Genomic DNA, 25573 nt, shown 5'->3' with positions numbered 1-25573 from the left:
AAAAGTCCAGGGGCAGGAGGGGACTGAGAGCCATCTCAAAAAGGGCTGGGGGAGTTAAGAAGATGGCTCAGTCAGTAACGTACTTCTTGTAGAAACTGAAGATCTGACTCCAGATCCCCACTATCGATGTGTGGTGTGTACATGGAGACCCAGTGCTGGGGGATAGACAGGTGCTCACAGGGGATAGACAGGATCCCCAGGGCTCACACTGACCATGTAGGTAATTTAAACTCACCACCAAGTCTCAGGTTCAGTGAGAGATCATATATCAAAGAATGAGGTGGAGAGCAGGCAGGTCATAAATAACATGCACACACATGCACACATACATACACACATGCACACCTGCACACACACATACATGAACACATACACTCGCACAGATGCAGATGCACACACATGCACACACATGCACACACAGGTGCACACACACATACATGCACATGCATGTGCACATACATGCACACACACACACACACACATGCACACATGCTCCCCTCTATCCCGCCCCCCCAGCTCTTACTGAGCTGGCCTTTGGTTTCTGTACCAAGTAAGCTCCCACTAGGCTCCCCCTCCTTGCAGGCAATGATGGCTTTTGGTAAATCAGGTCCATTGTCCATTGTTCCTGACCTGCACCAGCCTCCATTTCCAGAAAGAAATGATATATATTAAAGCTGGGGAGTGGGGGGGGCACAGCACACTGGGCACATTCCTGGAAGAAGGCTTGCTTTGTTCCCAGTAAGTCCTGCTGGCTGGTGTGCGTGTTACAGAGAATGTCAGTCTTGCTTGGACACAGCCAGAGTTGTAGATAAATTCTTTCTGAGGTTTTGTCTGCCAGCTTGGACAATTTATAATTTTACTATTATTATTATCATTATTATCGCTTTAGTTTTGAAACAGTCTGTCATGTTAGCTCAGGCTACCCTTGAACTAACTATGTAGCCGAGGATGACCTTGAACTTCTGATCCTTCTGCCTTTAGCCCTGGGGTATATCCACTACAGAGGGTTTGAGGTGCTGGGGATGGAACCCAGGGCTTCCAGCGTGGTGGGTGATCACTACCAACTGAGCTACAGCCTTGTCTCGGCTTGGACAGTCTTGCCTCTTGCACGGCATCTAATGTCCGTAATGACTCTAACGTTCATTTGTCCTGTGAGTGTGAACATTTCTTGAGAACTTAAAAGCCCACGATGTATTCTTCCTTAAACGTGACAGCTCACAGTGAACCGGGTGCAGTGATGCGTGCCCGCAATCCTGGCACTCGGGGAGCTGAAGGCAGGCCAGTCTGAGCAGCGTAAGTCCCTACCTAGAAACAAACACACAAAGCCAAACCAAAGCAAAGGCCTCGAAAGCCAAGAAGGCTGTGCCAAAGGCTTCCACAGCCACAAAAAGATGGAGATCCGAACGTCACCCACTTTCCGGTGGCCCAAGACGCTGTGGGTCCGGAGGCAGCCAAAATATCCTGGAAAGAGTGCACCCAGGAGAAACAAGCTTGACCGTTATGCTATCGTCAAATTCCACTGACCACTGAGTCAGTCATGAAGAAAATAGAGGACAAGGACACGCTTGTGTTCATTGTGGATGTCAAGGCCAACAAGCACCAGATCAAACAGGCCATGAAGAAACTCTTACCTTGATGTGGCCAAAGTCAATGCCCTGATAAGGCCTGACAGAGAGAAGACAAGTTCGCTTGGCTCTTGGTTATGATGCCAACAAGACTGGGATCATCTAAACTGAGTCCAGATGGTTAATTCTAAATATTCACCCTTTTCACCATAAAAACAAACAAACAAATAAAACAAAACAAAACAAAAAAATCCAGGGCTCTTCGTGGTGGAGCACGCCTTTAGTCCCAGCACTCAAGAACCAGATGCCGGTAGATCTCTGTGAGTTCAGGGTTCCCCAGTTCATGTGGTGAGACCCTGCCTCAAACACAGAAGCAAGCAAGCGAGCAAGCAGATTAAAGCACCTATAAACAGGGAGCTGAAAAGATGGCCTGGTTGGTAAGAGTGGCTTGCTGTAAAAGCAAGAGGACCCAAGTTCAAATCCCCAGCACACACATAAAACATGGGATGGTGAGATGATGGTTCATCAGGTCAGTCACTTATCAACAAGACTAGTGAACTAAAGCTTGGTCCCTGAGACCCACAAGTTAAGGGGAGAATGGACTCTTTTTTTTTTCTTTTTTTTTTTTTTTTTTTTTGGGCTGGGGACCGAACCCAGGACCTTTGCTTCTAGGCAAGGTCTACCACTGAGCCAAATCCCCAACCCGGGAGAATGGACTTTTTTTTTTTTTTTTTTTTGGTTCTTTTTTTTGGAGCTGGGGATTAACCACTGAGGAGAATGGACTCTTAAAGGCCTCCTCTGACTTCCATGTTTGTGGGCCAGCAAGAGGCCTCAGTAGATAAAGGTGTTTGACTGACAAGCTGAGTTCTGTCCTTGGGACCCACAAAGTAGGAGAGAACCTCCCATAAGCTGTCCTCTGACCTTCACCCAGGTATGCATGCGAAATAAATGCATTAATGCATTTTTTTTTGAGACAGGGTTTCTGTGTGGCCCTAGCCACCCTGGAACTCAGAGATCCGTCTGCCTCTGCCTCCCAAGTGCTGGACTGAAGGTGTGGACGGAGAGTTAGCCAGAGCCAGACCGACTCCACGACAGGCTGCAAACTGGCAGTTTGGGCGACTAGGCCAACATTTGTTTCCCAGAAATGAGAACCCAGATCTGGGAAACCTGCGGTCAGCCAACCACAGCCGCGGGCAGCCAATCTGAGGATACCTTGTCATCTGGCCTGAAGTAAGACTAGGTAGCTAGAATGAGTAAGCCACCCCGGGGAAGTCTCCAGAGCCTAACCAACTGTAGAATCAGTCAGACCCCTGGAGATAGAGATGACCAATCATGGCACACACCCCTCCCTGGAATTCCCCTAACTGACAATAAAAGCTGGGCCTTCGAGTCCACCAGGGGTCTGCATTCCTGAATGGGGAGAGCCCTGCATGCAGGAAATTCAGCTGACTAAACGCTCTTTGCTTTTGCATACTGTGTGAGTCTAGGGTGTCATTCTTCAGTGATCCCTGGACCCTAACAGCACCCCCACTGCCTGGCCATAGATAGTTTTAAAGTAAAGTAGAATGCACTAGAGGAACCCAGTGCACTTCCCTACGCACATACCTTCACACGCCACAGAGACAAAACTGAGGAACTAAGAAACTGCAGCTTTGGGGGACTGGGGCTCAACAGCCCTCTGTGAAGTCACATCTTCATGGCAAGTTAGAGTCTAACGAGGAAGGTGGCCTGTGGGCAGGCTGGCCTGGAACTCAGGAGCCGCCTACTTCAGGTTTCTTGGTGCTGGGATTACAGGCAGACCCAGCTAGCATTCATTCATTCTCTCTCTCTCTCTCTCTCTCTCTCTCTCTCTCTCTCTCTCTCTCTCTGCACACTAAGTTATACATGTATCACATATACAGTTCTACAGGTCAGGCAACAACATGCTGGACCTCATCTCTCCGTTCATGTACATCTTGGGGATTTTTGATGTTGAAAGCAGGTTCTAGAACACTAATGTCCATTTAGAGTCTTAGGCTCTCAAGGAATCACTGCTGGCTAGGCGGTTTGATCTTTGCCCCTCACTAAGTGTTCTCTGTGTGGAAGGTGATGCTAAGGAGGCCAGGATGGCAGACAGACCAACGGTGAAGGTGTCTGGGGCTGTAAGCTCTGTCCCTGTCACTTTTTTCTTTAATTTGGTTCCCCACGGTCAGCTCCCATCACCCACACCTCAGGTCCATCAGATTACAATGAAAAGTATTCTACCAACACCTAGAGACTGAGGTGTCCAGTGTGGTGGGGGATGTGTACGTCTGTGTGTGCGTGTGTGAAGGTGCTGTATTGCACTTGTGTGTATATGCATGTGGAAGTCAGAGGACAGCCTGCAGGAGCCAGTTCTCTCCTTCCACCCTGTGGGCTTCAGGAATGGAGCTCAGGTCATCAACCTTGGCGGCAAATGCCTTTACTCACTGAGCCGCCTCTCTGGGCCTCCTTCCTTCCTTCCTTTTTAATGATTTATTTATTTATTTATTTTATATGTGAGTACACTGTCGCTGTCTTCAGACACACCAGAAGAGGGCATCAGGTCCCATTACAGATGGTTGTGAGCCACCATGTGGTTGCTAGGAATTGAACTCAGGACCTCTGGGAGAGGAGGTCAGTGCTCTTAACCGCTGAGCCATCTCTCCAGTCCTGTTTCTATGTTTCTTTCTGACAGGCTCTTATTATATAGCCCTGGGTGACCTGAAACTCATAGAGATCTACCTGCCATGGTCTTCTGAGTGCTAGGACTAAAGACATCATCGTCATGCCTTTCATCTCCACCAGATTCTTGGAGGCAGCTTCTTTCACTAACCCGGGGCTCACCCATTCAATTAGGCAAGAACTCAAGTACATACTACATGCGCCCTGTCTCTGGTTCCACAGGCTGGGCTTACGGACGTTTGTAGCTTTTTAAGTGGGTGCCTGTGATTAAATACGGGTCCTCGTGCTCACCAGCACCTCTCCAGCCCATTATGACAGGACCTGGAATCATCTAGGAGATGAGGGTTTCCAGATTGGGTTAATCGAGGTGGGAGGACCCATCTGAATGTGGAAAGTGCCGGGCTATGAGCTGGAGTCCTGGAATGAACAAAAGAGGAGGCAAGATGAGCACCAGCATCCGTCTCCCTCAACTCCCGACTGTGGATACAGCGTGACCTCATGCTCCTGCAGCCACAGGTCTGCCATGACTGACTGTAGCTCACACCCTTGACCTGTGAGCTAAATTAAACCCTCTTTCCTTAAGTTCCTGTGGTATTTGAATGAAAAGTCACACACCCCACCAAAGCTCCTATGTTTGAATGCTTGGTTGGCAATGCTTGGTGGAACTGTTTGAGAAGGATCAAGGGTATGACCTTGTTGGAAGAGGTGTGTTGATGGGGTGGGCTTTGAGGTTTCAAAGACCAAACCATTCCCAGTTCGCTCTGTGCCTTGCACTTGTGGATCAGATCTAAGCTCTCGGCTACTGCTCCAGTGTTGTGCTTGTCTGCTTTTTTGCCTGGTTCCCTGCCTGCCTGCTGCCTGCCTGTCACCTACTATCTGTCATGTGTCTGCTGCGTGCTCTCCACCATGATGGTCCTGGACTGAAACTGTGAGCCTCTAACAAACTCTTTCTTCTATTCATTGCTCCGGCCACAGTGTCTCACCACAGCAATAGAAAGGTAAGTAAGGAACTTCTTGTCAGTTATTTTACCACAGTGAGACAGGCAATTAAGACACCAGTTTTGAGTCCTTGAACAGCACTGAACGAGGCAGAAATAAAGGACCCCGTGGCACAGGTATTTCTGCCACAGACATAGCTTCTTTTTTCTTTTAGTTGTTCAAGCAACCCAGTGAATGGGGACAGCATCACACAGTTTTCCCAGAGTGGAGGAAGTACTTGCCATACACTGTGTCTGTAAGAAACTGGGCACAGAGAGGCTGAACACCTTGCACAGGGCCACGCATCATGCTTGACGATAGACTGAGCTTCCGATCCGGGGTTGAGGTGGGAATTCATGGCGTCAAGGTGGGCAGGTGTCCTAGTTTGCTTTCTGTTGCTGTGGTAAGTGCAGAGACCAAAAGCATCATCGGGGAGTGGAGGGGAGGGGGAAGGCTTACTTAGTCTTACAGTGTGCAGTCCCTTAGGATGGGAACCCAGGACAGGAACTCGAAGCAGGAACCTGGAGGCAGGAACTGAAGGAGAAACTCTGCTTAATGGCTCGATGTCCATGGCTTTCTTGACCCACTTCTTATACACCCCAGGATGGCCCGCCCAGGGATGGCGCTGTCCTCAATGGTCTGCATCTTCTCACATCAATCATTAATCAAGAAGATGCCCCTCAGTCTTGACCACACATCAGTCTGATGGAGCAGCTCTTCAATCGCTGGTTCTTCTTCCCAGATGACTCTAGCTGGTCAAAAGTTGACAAACTAATCAAGACAAACAAAAACCCCACCCAGGACTGCAGACTGCAGTACACCGGAGGGAGGAGCGGGTAGGCTCCCCAGGTCAATTTGAAGTCCAGGATGTGGGCTAGTATACAATTGTTCTCTAAAATACATGTTAAAGATGTGTGTCTGGTGTGTGTGCGCACGTGTATGTGTGTATGTGTGTACGTGCGTGTATGTGTATGTGTATGTGTATGTGTGTGTGTGTGTATGTGTGTGTTTGTGTGTGTGTATGTGTGTGTGTGTGTGTGTGTATGTGTGTGTGTATGTGTGTATGTGTATGTGTGTGTGTGTGTATGTGTGTGTGTATGTGTGTGTGTGTGTGTGTGTGTGTGTGTATGTGTGTGTGTGTGTGTGTGTGTGTGTGTGTGTGTGTGTGTGTGTGTGTGTGTATATGTGTGTGTGTGTGTGTGTGTATGTGTGTGTGTGTATGTGTGTGTGTGTGTGTGTATGTGTGTGTGTGTGTGTGTGTGTGTGTGTGTATGTGTGTGTGTGTGTATGTGTGTGTGTGTGTGTGTGTGTGTGTGTGTGTGTGTGTGTGTGTGTGTGTGTGTGTGTGTGCATGTGTGTGCATGCGCGTGCACTCACCACATTCATGTGAGGGTCAGAGGAAGCTTGCAGGAGATGTCTTTCCTTCCAGTATGTGGATCCAGAGATCAGACCCAGGTCCTCAGGCTGACCAGCGGATGCTCTCACCCCCGTGGCTATCTCACCAACCCTAGTTTTTGTTTTGAAGCAGGGTTTTATGTAAGCTTCAAAACTCACTATGTATCTTGGGATGATTTTGAATTCCTGATTTCCCTGCCCTCACCTGATCAAAAGTGGAATAACACGCTCCGTTTACATGGTACTGAGCATGAAACCCAAGACTTCCAACCTTCTAGGCAGGTTGAATACCAACTGAGCTACCTCCCCTACAACCAAGTCGGTGGTGCTTTGATTTGCAAGAAAAGGTGTTACAATTTAGAGCAGGCTGGCCTGAAACTCCAAGTAATTCTCCAGCCTCAGCCTCTTTAAGGTGGGCAGGACAGGCAGGGATCTACAGACTTGTAAAATGGTCAAGTCCCACTTCTCACTCTGGCCACCAGGGGGCGCTAGGAGCTGGTAACTGGCAGGGCTCCTCACTCTCAGGTCCCGAAGGAATGCTGTTGGCGGAGCGAGGCGGCGTTGGCCTCCATCCCAGAGCAGCTGCTGTGGCGGCGGCCATCCAGCTTGCCCCCTCCCTGGGACCTGGGGATTTGAAGCTCAGAGGCACAGGCGGGAGGAGTGGACTTGCAGGGACTCCTCTGAGCAAAGATGAGTGGCCTGGAGCTCCTACCGCCTCCAGGGCACTCGGCCCAGGGCTTCTCGGGAAAGGCTAGGCAGGCTGCACGTCCATTACCAATGTGCATGTAACTGGCAAGGGCCGATAATTGATTAAATACTTAGTCGGTCTAGCACAGAGCAGCAAAGTCTTCCCTAGCAAACTCTGAGTTTACAGATGAGGAACTGAGTCTCCCTGGAAAGGCGGAAAGGCGCTGTTTCTGTCCAAGTGGACCCCGTCAAGAGTGCCTCAACGAAAGGTACCAAGTTAGTCACCCCAGCTCCAGCCCTGTTGTTCCAAGGGCATACCTCATGTTGGCTTCTGTTTATGTTAGCCACGGAAGACCTTGAACTTCTTATTCTCCTGCCTCTACTTACTGAGCGCTGGGTTTACAGTTATGGACGCTGTACCTGCTTCACTTTTGATTTTCAAAATTTTCTGTGTGTCTGTGCATGCCCGCACATGAGCAAGGGCTTTGGCATGTCTGTGGAGGTCAGAGTGTTACCCATGGTGTGGGACCACGCCTTGTTTCAGACTGAGTCTCTTGTTCTTGAATCTGACTTCCATCTCTTCCGAGGACTAGGAATTGCAGTCGCTTCTCCTACTGCTTCCGGCGTCGTGTGACTTCTGAGATCTGAACGCGGGTCTGCAGGATTTCAGCAAGGGCTTTCTGAGCTATCTCTGCAGTTCGGTTTGTACCTTGTAGCCTAGGCTGGCCTTAAAGTCACTGTAGAGCCCAGGCTAGCTCCAAACATACGATTCTCCTGCCTCAGTTCCCACAGCTGGATGAGCAGGTATGTACCCAGTTCCCAGAGGGCTTCCGCCTTTAATTTCCCTGAGGCGCTCACCTCTCTGGGAATCTGGGCAGTGAGGACATTCCTGTGCTGCCCTGCTGCTGGGAGGGAGAGAGAATTCAGAAGCTGACTTTGTCTAATAGCCAGGCAGGATGACAGAGATTCTCGCTGCATTTGAACGGAGTTTCCAACCTGATAGTCCAGGGCTGCTGTGAGAGACAAAGCAGTGAGGACAGGGAAGGTCTACCAGCTTACAGCGCCTCCCGGAGGAAGCAGATTTAGCTGAGATCAGAAAGTCATTAACAGGCAAGGTGGCACAAGTAGTTGTGGGCCCCACTATTTGGGAAGGCTGAGGCAGGAGAATCCCCTGAACCGAGGACGTCAAGGCTAACCTGGGCAACATGCACAGGCCTTGTAACAAAAAAAAAAAAGGGTAGGAGGTGGGGGTGGGAGACATCTGGGGAATGAGAAGATGCTTAGTGGGAAGGGCTTGTCGCACAGTGTGAGGACCTGAGTTTGAATCCCCAGAATTGTCATCAAGTCAGACGCAGTGTCTTCTGTCTGTGAGTCAGTACTACACACATGCAGACTAAGACACGCTAGCAAGTGCAACACGTGAAGGGACGGTGGGTTGGAGAGGAAGAGAGATGGCTCTGTTTCACAGTGGTGACTGCCTACAGAAAGGCCAGGAAAAGGCTGAGTGTGGTCACAGTGAGTGCAAGGTCGGCTTAAGCTACACAGTGAGACCCTGTCTCAAAGCAGGTGAGGCTATGGCTCAGTTGGCAGAGAGCTTGCCTAGCGTGCACGAAGTGATGGGTTCTAATCTCAGCTCTGAATAAACCAGGTACCGTTACGTACACCTGGCGCTCTGGGGATGGAAGCAGGAAGACTAGGAGTTTAAGGTTATCCTCAATTATATAGTAATACCAAGGCCAACCTGGGCTACATGTGACCCTGTCTTACAAACCAAATGAACAAACAAACACACCAACAAACGCAAGACCAAGTTTAAAAAAAAAAAAAAGATCCAGTGCTGTGCTGCGCACTTTGATCCTAACATTTGGGAAACAGAGGCAGGTGGCTCTCTGGGTTTGAGGCCAGCCTGGTCTACAGAGTGAATTCCAGTACAGTCAGGGAAACATATTTTCATAGAGAAATCCTGACTTGAAAACAAACAAACAAACAACTAACCAACCAAAACCAACTGTAGGGTCAAATGGGGAAAAGTGCTTGCCTTGCAAGCCTGAAGACCTAAGTTCGATCCCCAGAGCCGAGGTGAAAAGCCAGAGGCAGTGTTACCCACCTGTAATCTCAGCACTGCTATGTGAGTAGGAGGTGGAGACTAGAGAATCATCCAGAAGCTCATGGGGAAGCTAGCATGGAGTGTGCAGCATCACAGAAGACAGATCCTGCCTCAACATGGTGGAAGGAGAGAAGAGACGCCTGAAGCTGTTCAAAGCCACACACTCACACACACACTCACACACACACACACACACACACACACACACACACACACACACACACACACTCACACACACACACACACACTCACACACACACACACACACTCACACACACACACACACACACACACACACACACACACACACACACACACACACACACACACACCCACACACACACACACACACACACTCACACACACTCTCACACACACACTCACACACACACACCACACACACACAATCTCACATGCACATATATACATACACTCACACACATTCACAGACACACAATTACATGCACACACACACTCACATGCACACGCACACCTACACGCATGAACACTGACACTCACACTCATGTACACACACAAATCTAAAGGATAAAAATTGAAACTAAATAAATGAAAAATAACTCCATTCTGTGATATTCTTTCTTTATTTTTAAGCAGGATGGTAAGATTTATTTATTTGTTATATATGAGTACACTGTCGCTGTCTTCAGACACACCAGAAGAGGGCATCAGATCTCATTACAGATGGTTGTGAGCCACCATGTGGTTGCTGGGAATTGAACTCAGGACCTCTGGAAGAGCAGTCAGTGCTCTTAACCTCGAGCCATCTCTCCAACCCCCTTCTTCTTCTTCTTTTTTTAAATAAGATTTGTTTTCTTTGTGTGTGCACATGTGGTGCGGTTCCTTCGTGGTTAGAAGAGGGTGGCAGTCGGCGAAGACGGAATTACAGTTGACTCTGAGTCCTAACGTGGATGTTTCCTCTGCACGAGCAGCTGAGTGCTCCTAACTGTTGGGCAGCCCTGTTCTTAACTGCTGTGCCATCTCTCCAGCCCCTTGTTTTTAATTTTTAAAAATGACTAAAGCTGGGGGGATGAGAAGATGGCTCAGTAATGACAAAGAGTACTGGTTGCTCTTCCGGAGGACCTGGGTTCAATTCCCAGCAACCACATGGCAGCTCACAACTGTCTGTCACCCAGGGATCTCAAACACACACACACACACACACACACACACACACACACACACTCACACACACACACTCATGCACACACACCATGCACACACACATCCACACACACAGTTATCAGGCAGAACACCAACACATGTAAAATAATAACTATAAAATTGGCTAACACTGGATGAGGTGGCTCAGGACTATAATCCTTCTAACACTTATAGGTAGCTGTGGGGGGGCCAGCAACTGGAGAACAGCCGCAGCTCTGTGAGACCCTGAACTCAGAAAAGAAGATTAAGATGGTAAATCTTACACTGTGCATATTCCATCACACACACACACACACACACACACACACACACACACACACACACACACGAATGTATGTATATAAAAAGACAAGGTTTCAGTGGGGGAAAAAAGCAAGTGTATGATTCTTTTAATCCTTTTCACGAGAGCAGCCATCTTGCCGCTCTGTTGACTGGGTTCTTTTCTTGAGTACTGCACCTTGGAGAGGTTTTCTGCAGAGGCCCAATCAGGCTTCCTCATTCTCTTTCAAACCCGCAATGCATTCTGTGTTGTACAGGAATCATCATTTCTGGGGCTGGTCTGCTACTGACAGATCCTTGGGCCGTCTCTAGGGTGTTTTTTTGCTGTTATATAAACTCTAGAATGAATACATCATTTCGCACGTGTGCCAGAGTTCATGAGATAACTTGGCCACACTCTGTGCCTTTGGAATTGCTGTGTGAACATCCTCAAACCCATCCCCATCCTGAAGGGCTGTGTACGTGTTGTCTTGCTTGCTTTCCTGGAACATGACTATGGGTGTTGGGAAACTTCTATATTGATGCAAACAATTCATACCACTAGGCTGGAGTGATGGCCCAGCGGTAAAAGCTCTTGCAACTCTTACCAAGGACCTGGTCGGATTCCCAGCACCCTTGCCTTGGCTCAGCAACCATTTGTAACTCCAGTTTCAGGGGATGTGGCACCCTATTCTGGCCTCCTCAGGCACTGCATGCAGTTGATGACCAGACACGCTCAAACACGGGAGAATTTAAAAAGTAAATAAATGTTGGGTGGTGGTGGTGGTGCAAGGCTTTAATTCCAGCATTTGGGAGGCAAAAGCAGGCAGACCAGTCTGGTCTACAGAGTGAGACAGGACAGCCAGGGCTACCCAGAGAAATCCTGTCTCAAAACAAATAATACAACAATAAACAGACACACACACACACACACACACACACACACACACACACACACAACAACACATTCCCAAACCAACAACAAACCCATCTAAACAAAAAAGTAAATAATAAAGGCTGGTAGAGTTCTGTGCAGTGTTAGAACACAGGATTGGCATGCTGTATCTCCTGGGGGCGGAGAGAAGAAAAAAAAGTAGGGAAAGGAAGGGAAGATGGAAAAAAGGGAGGGAGGGAAGGAGGGAGGGAGGGAGGGAGGGAGGGAGGGAGGGAGGAAGCCATAGCTGCACTGTCAGGAGAGAAATTCAGGTGATTTTTAGCCTGAGCAGCTGCAGGACAGGTTTGTCCTGGCTGAGCTGGAGACGTCCAGACTGCAGCAATGCAGAACCAAGCATGGGCCTGTCTCCAGCATCCTCTGAGCTCGGGCCAGGCTCCCTGTCAGGTCAGCAGTAACATCCAGCCAGTGTCTAACACCGGCCTCCCCTTACTGTGTTTGTTTGTATAGTTACCACTCTTAGCGATGAGGATTCTGTCTTAATGCAGCTGAGTCTGACTCAGTGTGATTTCAGCCGCATAGGAATGTATGGTGAGTTCAGGGGATCATGGCCTCAGCCTCGGGAAATCCAGAGGGATGTAAAGCCATAGCCTGAACCTCCTCGACTCCCTCTGCCTCCCACTGGACCCCAAACGGCAAGGAGTTCTCTTCCTTCTTCCTTTCTTCTCTCTCTCTCTCTCTCTCTCTCTCTCTCTCTCTCTCTCTCTCTCTCTCTCTGTCGTGTATGTACACCACAGTGCACATGCACAGTGCATGTCAGAGAACTTCTTATAGGAGTTGGTCTCCTTCTACCACGGAGGTCCCAGGAATTGGGTGGTCAGGATTGTCACTAAGAACCCTTGCCCCCTTGGGGTTGGGGATTTAGCTCCCTGGTAGTGCGCTTGCCTAGGAAGCGCAAGGCCCTGGGTTCGATCCCCAGCTCCGAAAAAAAAAAGAACAAAAAAAAAAAAACCCTGGAAGAACCCTTGCCCCCAGAGTCATCTGGATGGCTCTCTACCTGCTCCCGACTGTCTAACGTACATACATCATTTCTCAGGAGGAAAGAAAGACTCCGTGCACTGGACATGGGTAATGTGTGGATGTTGAGATCAAGTGAAGGGACTCTTAAGAAGACAGTGATGGAGGTCTCACCTCCATCTTTAAGCCTAAAGACTATAGAACTGGTATCGTTTCTGATCCCCCTGCCTCTCATCCTGGAGAGCTGTGATTGTAGATGTGCACCACACCTGACCTAAGTGCTCCTGGGAGACCTGCCTCAATGTATGAGGTGGAGAGCAATCTAGGAAGATGCTTAGTGTCAGCCTCTGGCCTCCATTTACACATGCACCCAGGTGCCCATGCATGTATATTCACATATAGTCACACACATGTACACTGACACACATACACACAGGCACACACAGACACAGACACATACAGATACACAGACACACAGGCACACACATACACACACAGACACACACATACACACACATAAACAGACATGTATAAACACGCAAATAGATAACACAGACACACACACAGGCACACAGACAGACAGACACAGACACACACACACATGCACACTCACATACACACCACCCATGCCAAAAAAAAAGTATGGAGGTGTGGCTCAGTTCCTGTTACCCATGTTGGAGAGCTCACACAAACTGTAGTCCAGCCCCAGGATAATTAATGCTTGTTTCTGGCTCCCGAGGGCACCCCGGGTACGTGTACAAACGTTAGTATGGGTGTGGTGGTACAGGCCTTTAATTTCAGCACTAGGAAGGCTGAGTCAGCTCGACGCCTGTGAGTTTGAGGCCAGCCTGGTCTACATAGTAAGTTCCAGGGCTACATAGTAAGACTTTGTAAAAAAAAAAATTTTCCCCTACGGGCCTGAATGGGAATGCGTCTGTACGGTTTCCGAGCAGAGCCCTGCTGTTCCGGGCGGGATGGGTCAGTTCTGCCCTGTTCATCTAGGCCCCACACGTGTTGGGAGGCAGCCACAAGCCAGACATCGGAGACCAAGGCTGAGAAGGTGAGGCCAGCGAAAAAGGAGCCTGTGGGTAGTTCTCACATACAGGCTTCCAGAGGGGTCCAGGGCCTTAAGCGCCGTCAGTGGGAAATAGCGAGCGTTGGTCTGTCTGCGGAGTGGGGGTCTGGTGGAACCGATGACCTTGGCAATGACCTGTGGAAGGGGACTTTGAGTTCTGGGACTTACAGTGCTCTCCAACATCCTGAGCCATAGTACTTGTCCACCTACCTGGGCCACATCCCGCGGGCTCTGTCCCACAGAGCGGAAGAGCTCCCTGGAGGCTGGGAGGTACAAGTCCCGGAAGTAGCCCAGGGTTTCCGGGTCAGTGTCTGGGAACTCCGTCTTGGAAACCTGAGCCAGGAGTTTTCCTTCAAAGTCAGTGATGACTGGGCCTGGCTCCACCATTGAGATGCTGGGAAGAGGGCCAGGGTTTGGCTGTTGGGCCAGCCAACTCCCTCCCCCCCCACCCTCCCCCCTCCAGGTGTCATTATTTTTTTGTTGTGGGTTACTCTTTTGAGACAGGGTCTCACTGTGTAGCCCTGGCTGTCCTAGAACTCACTGTATAGCTCAGGCTGGCCTAGAGTTTACAGAGATCTGCCTGCCTCTGCCTCCCGAGTGCTGGGGGGATGTTGAGTGCCACAATGCCTGGTCCTTCCTTAGTATTTATGATTATTGTTGTCATTATTGTTTTGCAGCACTGAGATGGCTGGAACTCTCTGCTAAGCTGTAGCCCACTCTGCTCATTATTTTGCAGCCTCACGAGCCCCTTCTCTATTAACTTGCCTTCCATTCCCTCTCCTTCACTGTCCCCTAAATCACCATCTCCCCTCTGGCCACCCAGGTGCCCAACTCACAAGATATTGAATTGTCGCAGCTGGATCGCGAGGCTCTCGAAGAACCCTTCCAGGGCAAACTTGGAGGCTGCATAGACATCATTGAACATGACGCCTGGAAGTGGAGGAGAGAGGACCACTCAGGTGTATGTGTCAGTGATAGACTTTGTGGGTCCCAGGGTAATAAGGTCTTTGGAACGAGGAGGATTTGGGCATTTGAATGAAGCGATGCTCAGGGCCAGAGTCACAGGGTGTATGGGATTGTGCTATGGGCACACATCGCATCAGGACAAGGTCATCCTGCTCCTAGGAAAGTCCCCTATTTCCCTCCATCTGCATCTATGGTTCATTTACTTATGGCATCCCCAGGGTCCATGGGCACAGTGGCTTGTATTAATGCTTCTCCATAGCAAATGCAATTAGAGGGTGGCTGAGGAAGGAGTCAGATCACAAGTATGTCCAGGATGTGGATGAGCATCTAGAAGGATTTGAGAAGGAAGATCCCAGAAACATAGATGGCAAGTAGGGAGCTTTTAGAATAGGTCCATAGCAGACGTCCCGCATAGATCTCCGTTGTCTTTTCTGTTGAGTCTTGGAGTCCCAACCCTGCTTACATCCCTGGGGCTTGAGGGGGCTTTTGACAAGGAGGAGCACCGAGGCAGCACTGGATTTCAGGGGTGTGAGTGAAAGGGTGTTTCTGGGATATCCAGAAGTGGGGTTGATTCTGGGCTGTGGATGACTGTTGATGACATGCATCCCACCGCTGCCTACTCCTTCACCAGGACAGACAAGATAAATCAATCCCATTCAGAGTCCTTCTCAACACAAATTCATTTGAACTATGAGCTAAAACCTTTTTGACAGCCTTCTAATCCTGGATGCAGGGAGGGTGTCCCCAGACTTACCCTGGAGCCCCATAACACTGCTGACCACCACGATGTGACCCTGGCGCCTCCTCTTCATGCCTGGAAGCACAGCTTTGACCAGACGGACAGCCCCAAAAAAGTTGGTGTTGAACACATTCTGCATGGTGGCTAGGCTGAGGTCCTCCAGGGGCCCCACAAGGCCTACTCCTGCGTTGTTCACTAAGGGGTAGTACAGAGTGTTGCTTGAAGCCATCCCAAGGACCTGAGTCCTCAGAACCAGTCTAGGAGGAGACATGTGGAACCTAGGTAGGATTAAGCAGCTTGGGTTTTGTACAAGCCTCTGGGCCTGGGAGAGTGGATGGAAGAGCTACTGGAAAACGAATCTTGGTCATACATGTATGAGCAATTCCCATCTGCCCCCAAAGTACACCAAGATGGCCAGACCCACCCACCCTTTGCAGGCTCTGTGAGGACATTAGTGGCTGCTTCATCATCCTCCTGTCTTTGAATGACTCACTGAAGTAATTTTCCCAACCACATATGCTTTTCTCCTTATGAGCGGATGTCTTTCCCATGCAGCCCTCCCCCAAAGTCTGGCATCTCTAACAGATTGGTACTCCTGACTCTTGGCCAACTGGTCTACCCCTCTATCCAGGGCCAGAAGTTGTCATCTTGCTGATGGTATATACTTAAGAGTTGTGTGTGTGTGTGACCCCAGGGGCTACCAAGTCTCACCCAGTATGTCCACTTGTCCTCCCTCGATGTGGCTGAGACAGTTAGTCACTGACTCATCACTGCACACGTCCAGCTGGGCCACGCTGAGGGTCTTTCCAAGAGCCTCTCCAGCAGCTGCCTCCAATGGCTCCTTCTTCCCCAAGTCCCTCATGGTAGCCACCACTGGAAGCAGAAAACAGAGCTGGACAGGGTGCTGGGCTCCTTTGCCCTGCGTGTGTGTGTGTGTGTGTGTGTGTGTGTGTGTGTGTGTGTGTCCATTCATGTATGTGTCCAGGCCTCAGGATAATCCTGAGTGTCATTCCTTAGGAGATAACTGCCTCCCACACACAAATTAAGTGTGTGTGTGTGTGTGTGTGTGTGTGTGCGCGCGTGTGCACACCATGGCACATGCATGGAAGCCAGAGGTCAAGTGAGGAGGCAGTTTTTTCTTACACTGTGGGTTCTGGGGAGTGAGCTCAGGTTGTCAGGCTTGGGAGGCAAATGCTTTTACCTGATGAGCCATCTCACCGCCACCCCCACCTTTTTTTTTTGAGACAGTCTCTCCCTGAATTTGGAACTCACCAGACAGGGTAGATTAACTGTTCAGGTGAGTTCTAGGGGTTCCTCCTCCCTCTGCCTCTCAAGTGCTGAGATTACAAGGATAGGCTATCAAGCCTGGCTTTTTATTTGGGTGTGGGACTTGAGTTCTGGTTCTCATGCTCGTGTGGGAAGCACGACAATTGTTGTTTTTAAAATTTAAAAGTTCATTTTAATTTTTTTTTTTTTTTTTTTTTTTTTTTTTGAAGCTGGGGACCCAACCCAGGGCCTTGCGCTTGCTAGGCAAGCGCTCTACCACTGAGCTAAATCCCCAACCCCATTTTAATTTTTTAATGTGTATTTTGTCTGTAAGTATGTGTATGCACCATGTGCCTGATTTGGGAGCCATCATGTGGAGGATGGGAACTGAGCCCATGTCCTCTGCAAGAACAGCAAGTGCTCTTAACCACTGAGCCATCTTTCTAGCCCTCCTATTTCTGCTTAAAGACAGGGTCTTGTTATGTAACCTCAGCTACATGTGTAGACCAAACTGGCCTTGAACATGTGTAGACCAAACTGGCCTTGAACTTGTGGAGATCCTCCTGTCTCAGTCTCCTGAGGGTTGGGATGACAGACGTGAGCCACTATGCCCAACTATTTCTATGGTCTAACAAGAACAGTCACAGATGGAGACCCATGTGTTTGCACACTTGCATTTAGCACCAATCTAACAAATCCACACTTATACATGTATGTTCATATACTCCAACTTTGTGTGTGTGTGTGTAGCTCAGAGGACAATTTGTAGTAATTGGTTTTCTTCTTTTACCATGTGATCCCAGGACTGCCTCAGGGCACTGACTTCCCTCTGAGCCCTGTTGCCGCCGCAGCCCCTCAGCAGTGTGTGTACTCTCCCACAGGGATGTAGCCTTGCTCGCATGGGAATTTATGCTCTCACACTCACAGCTCTGCCCACCTCTAACCCAGAGGACTGGGAGAATCGGCTCTGCCAACTGGGGTGATGTTCTCACCCCGGCAGCTGGCTTCAAAGTGACAGTGTCTGCCAGCTTCCTCTCTGGGTCAGAGGAGTCAGGGATGGCCTGCACAGCTGTAGTGGCTAACGGCCCCTCTGAGGCTTCAAGTTCAGGTGCACCGTAATACAGTAAGAGCTTCATCTTGGAGCTGTAATCAGCTTAATGGGCATTGTCAGGGATCCACCTCAGGGATGCTGGAGCCAGCCTTCTTTGAGACGCTTTCTGGGACACTTGCTCCCACACCCACACTTCTCCCAGGATTTATAATTTACTTTGTGTGTGTGAGTGTTTCGTCTGTGTGCATTTCTTGTTGGATGCTCTGAACTGGGGTCCCGGAGGTTGTGTGAACTGGGATTCTGCTCTTAATCACAGAACACAGAACTGTCTCTCCAGCCCCTACTTTTTTTTTTTTTTTTTTTTTTTTTTTTTTTTTGAGACAGGGTCTTGCTATGTACCCCTGGCTGTCTTGGAAGTCATTATATAGACCAGGCTGGTCTTGAACTCTGCCTCCTGGGAGCTGGGACTACAGGTGTGTGCCAGCACACTGCGCTCCATACACTTCACTTTATTACTTTAACGTTTTTTAACCGCTGGACATGCTTAGTCCCCCACCAATTCTCCCTCCCTCGATTGTTTTTCTTTTTCTTTTCTTTTCTTTTCTTTTCTTTTCTTTCTTTCTTTCTTTCTTTCTTTCTTTCTTTCTTTCTTTCTTTCTTTCTTTCTTTCTGTTTTTTTTTAGACAAGATCTTTTTGTAGCCCAGGCTGGCCTTGAGTTTACCATAGTCCTCTTTCCTCAGCTCCTGAATGCTAGGATTACAGATCAGTATCAGCACCCTCCCTCCCTCTCCTTCTCTCTCTTTCTTTCTTTCTTTTCTTTTTCTTTTTTCTTTCTTTCTTTTCTTTCTTTCTTTCTTTCTTTCTTTTCTTTCTTTCAATAGGGTCCCTCTGTGTAGCCCTGGTTGCCCTGGCTTGCACTGTAGACCAGGCTGGTGTCAAACTCACAGAGATTTGCCTGCCTCTGCCTCTGTGTATTACCCAGAGCTCAAAGTTTTTTGTTTGCTTGCCTATTTTATTTTGAGGCAGGTATCACTTTGTGGCCTAGGCTGACCTTGAATTCAGAGTCCTCCTGCCTCAACTTCTTGAATAGTAGAGTGTCAGATGTGCGCCATCGTGGGCCTGTTATGTTTGTTTGATTGTTTTTGTTTTTTCTCTCCTCAGATGGGGTCTCATGTAACTCAGGCAAGTCTTGAATTTGCTACGTAACTGATGCTGACCATGGATTTCTGATCCTCCTGGCCACCTCTTGAATGCTGGGATTATAGATATGTGCCACCACAACTGGGTTCTATTAAACCCAGGGATTTATATATGCTAGGCAAACATACTACCAGTTGGTCTAAATCTTGGCACATGCATGTGCACACACACATCCACACCCCCCACCCTGTTTCTTGCTAATAGCTTTTTTCTGCCTGTCATTCAGTACTCAAGAATGCATGTGAGGAGTTGGATGAATGCCTCGGAGGACTGAGGTTTAGTTATTAGCACTCACAACCTGGCTCACGGCTGTCTTTAACCCCAGCTCCAGGGGATCTGACGTCCTCTCTGATCTCTTTGGGCACCAGGTAGTAAATGGTATACAGATGCACATGCAGGTAAGACACCCCCACACATAAAACAAAAATAAACAACTCTTAAAAAAAAGAAATGTGTATGAGTTGAGGGTGTAGCAGGGAGCTTCCTCTGTGTAGCCAGGGTCTTCCCCAGCCCCGTGTATTCAACCTACACCCAGGAGGCTGTGATAAGAGTGCGAGAAGCTGTGACCCTTACCCTGGTAACGTTGTCTGGGGTCATGAGCCAGCTGAACAGCGAGTTCAAGGCCGATCCCTGAAGAGCAGCCAGAGATGAGCACCCTCTGAGGCTGAGAGGCCATGCTGATCCTCTCAGGAACCTGTGACGTCACCCGCTCAGTCCCTGCCCTACCCCCACTGGGCCTACTGCCTCAGCTCATCTCTCCTAAACCCCAGCCACCTGATCCCTCTGCCGCAGAGCGGGGACTCCTGGGGAGGACCTGGCTGAGGCTAGGCAGCCTCGGAGACTGTTCATCTGCTGGTTTCAAACTCACAGAAACCCACCTGTCTCTGCCTCCAGAGTGCTGGGTTAAAGTGGGGTGCCACCATGCTTAGCGGTTTTCTTTAAGGCTGGCAATTTAGTCTGTCTCAACTAAAACAAACAAACAAACAAACAAACAAATAAACAAATAAATGGAGATGCAGTTCAAGGCCCAACCCTGATAGTGAGCAAACATTCTCTCTTCAGCCGCTGTGATCAGACTCTTTCTTTTTTAAAAACTACATTTGTCTGTCTGTCTGTCTGTCTGTCTCTCTGTGTGTCCACAAGTCATGCACATGAGGGTCAGAGGACATCTCGTGATGGTCAATTCTCTCCTTCCACCTTGCGGGTTCCAAGGATCCAGTTTAGGTTGGTGTCCTTGGCAGGCAGCAAGCATCTTCACTCTGTGGAGAGTGTCACCAGCTCTCCAACATTTTGTCTTTTTTTGAGACATGGCCACCCTCTGTAATCCAGGTGGGCTTGAATTTGAGGCTGTCAGCCTCTCAGGTGCTGGGCTTCGGGTCATAGCTCCATTGCTTGGCTTGTAAGTTACTCTGAATGTTTTACTGCGGTGTGTCAGCGCATTTAAAGAGGGAGTGAGCATTCTTTCCCTTCCTGACTTTGCATATAAAAGGTCTGGTTCACAGGGGAATAGACAGGAAGTGTGTTGCTGCAAGTCTTTCCTGATAAAAGCTAGTCAGAGCACAGTGGGGATATAACTGGCCGTTAGAACCCTTTCCCATCATGCACAAGGCCTGGTTTCTGTCCCAACGTCCCCTCCCCTCAAAAAGTCAGATGTCAAGAAGTTAGTCTAGGGACAGACAGATGTCTCAGTAGATAAAGGTACCTATTACTAAGTCCAGTGACCTAAGTTTGTAGAAGTGTAAAATTAAAAATTAATACCAAAAGGAGAAGTAAGGGTCCAGCTACCCAGAAAGAAAAAAGTGGGGCCTGTGAGAACCTGAACTTTTCACCTCCCTTGCTATACAATGGTTCCTAAAACAGTTTTACATGAAAGGTTTCTTTGAATAGCCATAATGGCCATAGCGGCCACAATGTTCTACTGGGTGTAGAATGTCCCAATCCCTAATCACAATGTCACAATGTTTTGGGAGTGTGGTACATGATTAATATGATTTAGCTGTATGGGCAGATTATAGTTTTAGAATTTCCTCCACCCCCTTTGTTCCCCCCTGGTTTGTGGTTTTTTCCTTTAAAAGCTCTGTAAAAGTCAGGTCAGGGTGAACTCCTCTACTCCCTGTGTGGTGTGAGTCTCGACCCCAGCATGCTGGCCTGAGCTCTCGTTTCATTTTGCTTACAATTAAAACTTCCTCGTGTGATTACAGCAAGTCGGTGTCTGTGTCCTACTGGGTGCGCGTTCCTCCCGAGACTTGAGTGAGGGTCTCCCTTCTGGGGTCCAACAAGTTCAATTCCAGGGACTCCAATGGTGGTGATAATAGTAGTAGTAATAGTAGTAGTAGTAGTAGTAGTAGTAGTAGTAGTAGTAGTAGTAGTAGTAGTAGTAAAGAAGGAGGAGGAGGAGGACATAAAAAAGGATAAAGAGGAAGATAAAAAAGAGGGAGAGGAAGAAGAGGAAGAAGAAAATAAGAGGAAGAAGATGATAAAGAAGAAGAAAAAGAAGATAAAGGAGAGGGAGAGGAAGAAAAAAAGAAGAGGAAGAAGCAGAAGCAGAAGAAGAAAGAAGAGGAAGAAGCAGAAGCAGAAGAAGAAGAAGGAGGAGGAGGAGGAGAAGGAGAAGGAGAAGGAGAAGGGGAAGGAGAAGGAGAAGGAGAAAAAGAAGTCTTCTGACTCTCCTAGAAAGCTGAGAGGTTTGTTCAGGAATGCACGCACACATACATATAATGAATAAGTAAATGTTAAAAAAAGAAGGTAGTTAGACCGCCAGAAGAACTTCCTAGTAAGGTGGCCAGGGATAAGACTTTGTGATAACCTTCTGTTTAGAGAATACTATCTCTTGGGGAGAGGAGATTCTCTGTTTTCCCTTCACCCTAAGGAACCCAGTCTTTTCCAGCTACATGGGCTCCACCCCCTCTCTCCAGGGACAGAGATTCTTTGTCTGGGAACCCAGGCTGGGAGGGAGCAGTTTGGCACCACCTTTCCCTTGCCCAGGAGGGGCACTTGGGAACAGACACACCACTTTGATTTCTCCCTGGGCAAAGTCCCCTGAGTCCTATTTGTCTGCCCCAGCCAACTACAGAGCAGGGTGTCCCCTGACCTGCTGGGGTGGGCACCTTGGGAGGTCTCTCTCTCAGGGTTGGGTTGGGTGGGTGTCTCCCTGGAATGATCTGAGGATGAGGCGGAAGGAATGGAGGCATGGAGGACAATTCCTTTCTTTGGAGATGAAGAGCTTGGGGGACAGTCTGGGGTGTGGCTCAGTGGCAGTGCTCACATAATAGGAGGCACTGGGTTCCATCCCTACTCCATAAAATTGAAGGAAAAAAAAAACTTTGAGGGCTGCAGATGGCTCAGTCACTCGAGTGCTTGTTGTACAAGAATGAGGATATGAATCCAAGGACCTGAGTTCAAATCCCCAGCACCCATATAAACAGCACAGTGCCTCAGCCCACACCTAGAATCTAGTCACTGTTGAGGGAGAGACAGGAGGCTCCCTGGGGCTCAGTGTCCAGCCAGACTAGCCAAACTGGAGAGCTCCAGGTTCTACGAGAGACATTACCACCATAGATGAGGGGGAGGAGTGATAGAGAAAGCCGGCCAAGGTCTATCTCATCTTCAGGCATGGATCCGTCATGCATGTGCGCACCCCTGTTCCATGCACACACACAAACAGGCGTTTACACAGAAGTTGGACAGAGGGTTAGAAGTGCATTTTTGGAGTCAATGGTCAGAGTTTAAAGATGGTACCAAACATCAAATTCCAAATTTCAAGGCTCATGTAGATTAATGGAGGGTTAGAGAATGGTGGAGAGTTTGGGGATCTAGGGTGAGGATTGTGGGAAAGTGGGTTCTCAAAGGGCCGACTTTGGGATGATGCTGGAACCCTTCCTTTGCAGGGCTCCAGACAGACAGAGTCAGGTATTGCTTTAATTAAACCTAACCCTAATCCCTTTAGTCCCATGTCTGAGGGGGAGGCTGAAGATGCGTCTGTCTGTCTGTCTATCTATCAATCATCTATCTATCTATCTATCTATCTATCTATCTATCCATCTATCTATCTATCTATGAGATGGGTCTCACTATGTAGCTCTGACTATCCTGGAACTCACTATGTAGACAAGGTTGGTCTCAAACTCAGGGATCTGTCTGCCTATGCTTTCTGAATGCTGGGATTAAAAGCATGGACCACTATGCCTTTAATTTAGGTGCTTTTATTTTTATTTATTTATTTATTTATTTATTTATTTATTTATTTATTTATTTATTTATTTATTGTCTGGGGTGTGGGGAGTGTGGGTGCTGTGGCACCGCGTGTGGACTTTTGGGTGTTGGTTCTCTCCTTGCATCCTCTGGGGTCCGGGACAGAACCCAGGTCATCAGTCTTGGTGGTTAAGTTCCTCTTCTTGCTGAGCTATCTCTCTACTCTGAAGTTGAAGGTTTGATCAGGCGAAGACAGCCTTTGAGAAAGCCAGTCTGAGAGAGACATTCTAGGGCTGGTGGGCGTGGCCCAACATCCCCGTGGTGATGTCCGGCAAGAATGGCCCCGACCTTAGCCAGCCAATCAGCGCGTGGTGCACACTTCGCAAACTTTCCGTGCAGCTGTGGGTCCCCCCCCTCCCGCCCCCGCCTCCTTCCCGGGCCCCGCCCGGCCAGAGCTCTAGAGCGCAGGGCGCGGCCAGGGCGGGGTCTCGGGCAGTCTCCGGCAGATCCTCACAGCCTCCAGCTGTCCAGAGTGACTGCTCCCGGGAAGACCAGTCCACATCCCCCTTGGCCTTGGTGCACCAGGCCCCGCTGGGATGAGAAGCTGCCGGAGACTGGACCAGCTTCAGGCCGGCCTCTGCCTGCTCCTGGCCTCCCTTCAACTCGTGTCCTGGACGCTGGCTGGTGAGCAGGACTAAGGGCTGGAACAGCACTTGAGGGTGCGAGGGAGACCCCAAAACGCATATGCAAGGAACAGGTCGTTCATATTGGGTGCCATGGTGATGTGGAGACCCTAGGGTCTAGCTGTAGCTGATGCATGCATGTGAGGAGGGGGGTGTTGCCAGGAAAAGTGTGGGCTGTGTTTACAAGCTGGCGTGTGAAGATGAATACTTCCGTGCATAGTGCAATCCCAACACTCAAGAGGCAAAGTTTGCATGTTCGAGACTAGTCTGGGCTACTTACTGAATTCAAGGGCATCTTGGGCTGCATAAGCAGACCCTGTCTCTAAAAAGTGTGGTGTGCGAGACATAGGGCTGTAGCTCAGTTGGTAAATGGCTTTCCTAACACATCTCAAGCTCTGGATTTCATCCTCACGACTACAGAAAACCACAATGGTACATACCCACAACCCCAGGACTGGGACTGTGGGAGCAGGAGCGTGAAGTGTTCAGAGCCGATCTGAAGTACACAGTGAATTTGAGGCCAGCATGGGCTATATGAGAGCTTGTCTTTGAAAAAAAAACAAACAAACAAACTTATTTTAAGCCGGGTGTTGTGGCACAGGCCTTTAATCTCAGCACTGGGGAGGTAGAGGCAGGTGTGTGAGTGTGAGGATAGCTTGGTCTACAAAGTGAGTCCAGGACAGCCAGGGCTGGTTACGCTGTCTCAAAGAGACACAAACAAAACAACCCCGCCCCCACCAAAACCAACTATATTTTAGAGAAGTGTGTGCATATGTGTGCCCTTGGGTATGATGGTTGATTGGGACAGTGAAGTGTGGGTGACAGGGCAGTTCCTGGGAGGGTGTGTGTGGTCAGATGCGAGAGTGCAATGTGTCTGAGGAGCTGTAATTCTTTCCCTCCTCTTTCTTCTCTGTTGTATGAAATAGGGTCTCATGTGGCTCAGGCTGGCCTCAAACTTACTATGTAATGTAGGCTGTAGCTTTGAACTTTCTCCTCTATCCTCCAAGTGCTTGGATGACAGGTCATGTGGTACTGGGGGTGGAACCTAGGGCTTCCAGCACGCTAGGCAAGCACCCTCTCTACCGAGTTTCAGCCCTAAGCCCATCAGGATGATTGGAGAGTAATCATGTGTTACAGATGTGTTTATTTGTCTCTGGTTGTCTGTACTTGGGATTTAGGGGTTTATATTATTGCCCATGGGAACATGAGTGTTTGATTCTGAGGTTGGTGGTGAGTGGGATGGACAAATCAGGAACTCAGTTTTCTTTTAAAAATTACATCTCTCTCTCTCTCTCTCTCTCTCTCTCTCTCTCTCTCTCTGTGTGTGTGTGTGTGTGTGTGTGTGTGTTTGTTATACACTTGTGCCACTGAGTGAGTGTGGAGGTCAGATGAACAACTAACTTTTTGAGGGCCAGTCTCTCCTTCCACCATGTAGGTCCCAGGAATTGAACTCAGGTCATTAGACTTTGCAGCAAGCACCCCGCTCCAGTCATTTCACTGACCTGCACAGTTCCCTCCTGCACTTCTCTTGAGGGCTTTACATTATTATCTTCTCCTTTTTTGCCTGAAACTGGCTCCCACCCCTCCTTCCCCCTCCCCAACCCCACCCCCATTCTCCCTAGAGCCACAGCATCAGCA

At 48.9% G+C, this 25573-nt stretch overlaps 2 protein-coding genes across 2 annotated transcripts in view; one reads left to right on the top strand and one right to left on the bottom strand.

The window, feature by feature from the left end:
- Positions 1-13537: 13537 nt before the first annotated feature.
- On the bottom strand, positions 13538-19737 carry Rdh8 (retinol dehydrogenase 8). Its single transcript, XM_032911605.1, has 6 exons — positions 19635-19737; positions 16255-16416; positions 15559-15738; positions 14675-14768; positions 14049-14232; positions 13538-13973 (listed from the first exon to the last, which is right to left on the bottom strand). The coding sequence occupies exons 1-6, from the start codon at positions 19735-19737 to the stop codon at positions 13758-13760; spliced, it is 939 nt and encodes a 312-aa protein (XP_032767496.1). The 3' UTR covers positions 13538-13757.
- Positions 19738-23759: 4022 nt separating this feature from the next.
- The window catches only part of Col5a3 (collagen type V alpha 3 chain), a 44630-nt gene continuing 42816 nt past the window's right edge, over positions 23760-25573 (top strand). Inside the window, exon 1 of the mRNA XM_032910200.1 lies at positions 23760-23936. Within this exon, the coding sequence (XP_032766091.1) occupies positions 23849-23936 (88 nt within the window). The 5' untranslated portion in view covers positions 23760-23848. The remainder of the gene's footprint in view (positions 23937-25573) is intronic.

The sequence above is a fragment of the Rattus rattus genome, chromosome 8, assembly GCF_011064425.1.
Source record: "Rattus rattus isolate New Zealand chromosome 8, Rrattus_CSIRO_v1, whole genome shotgun sequence".
NCBI lineage: Eukaryota > Metazoa > Chordata > Mammalia > Rodentia > Muridae > Rattus > Rattus rattus.
The sequence above is the reverse complement of the archived record's forward strand: the minus strand, read 5'-3'. Positions and strand labels throughout refer to the sequence as shown.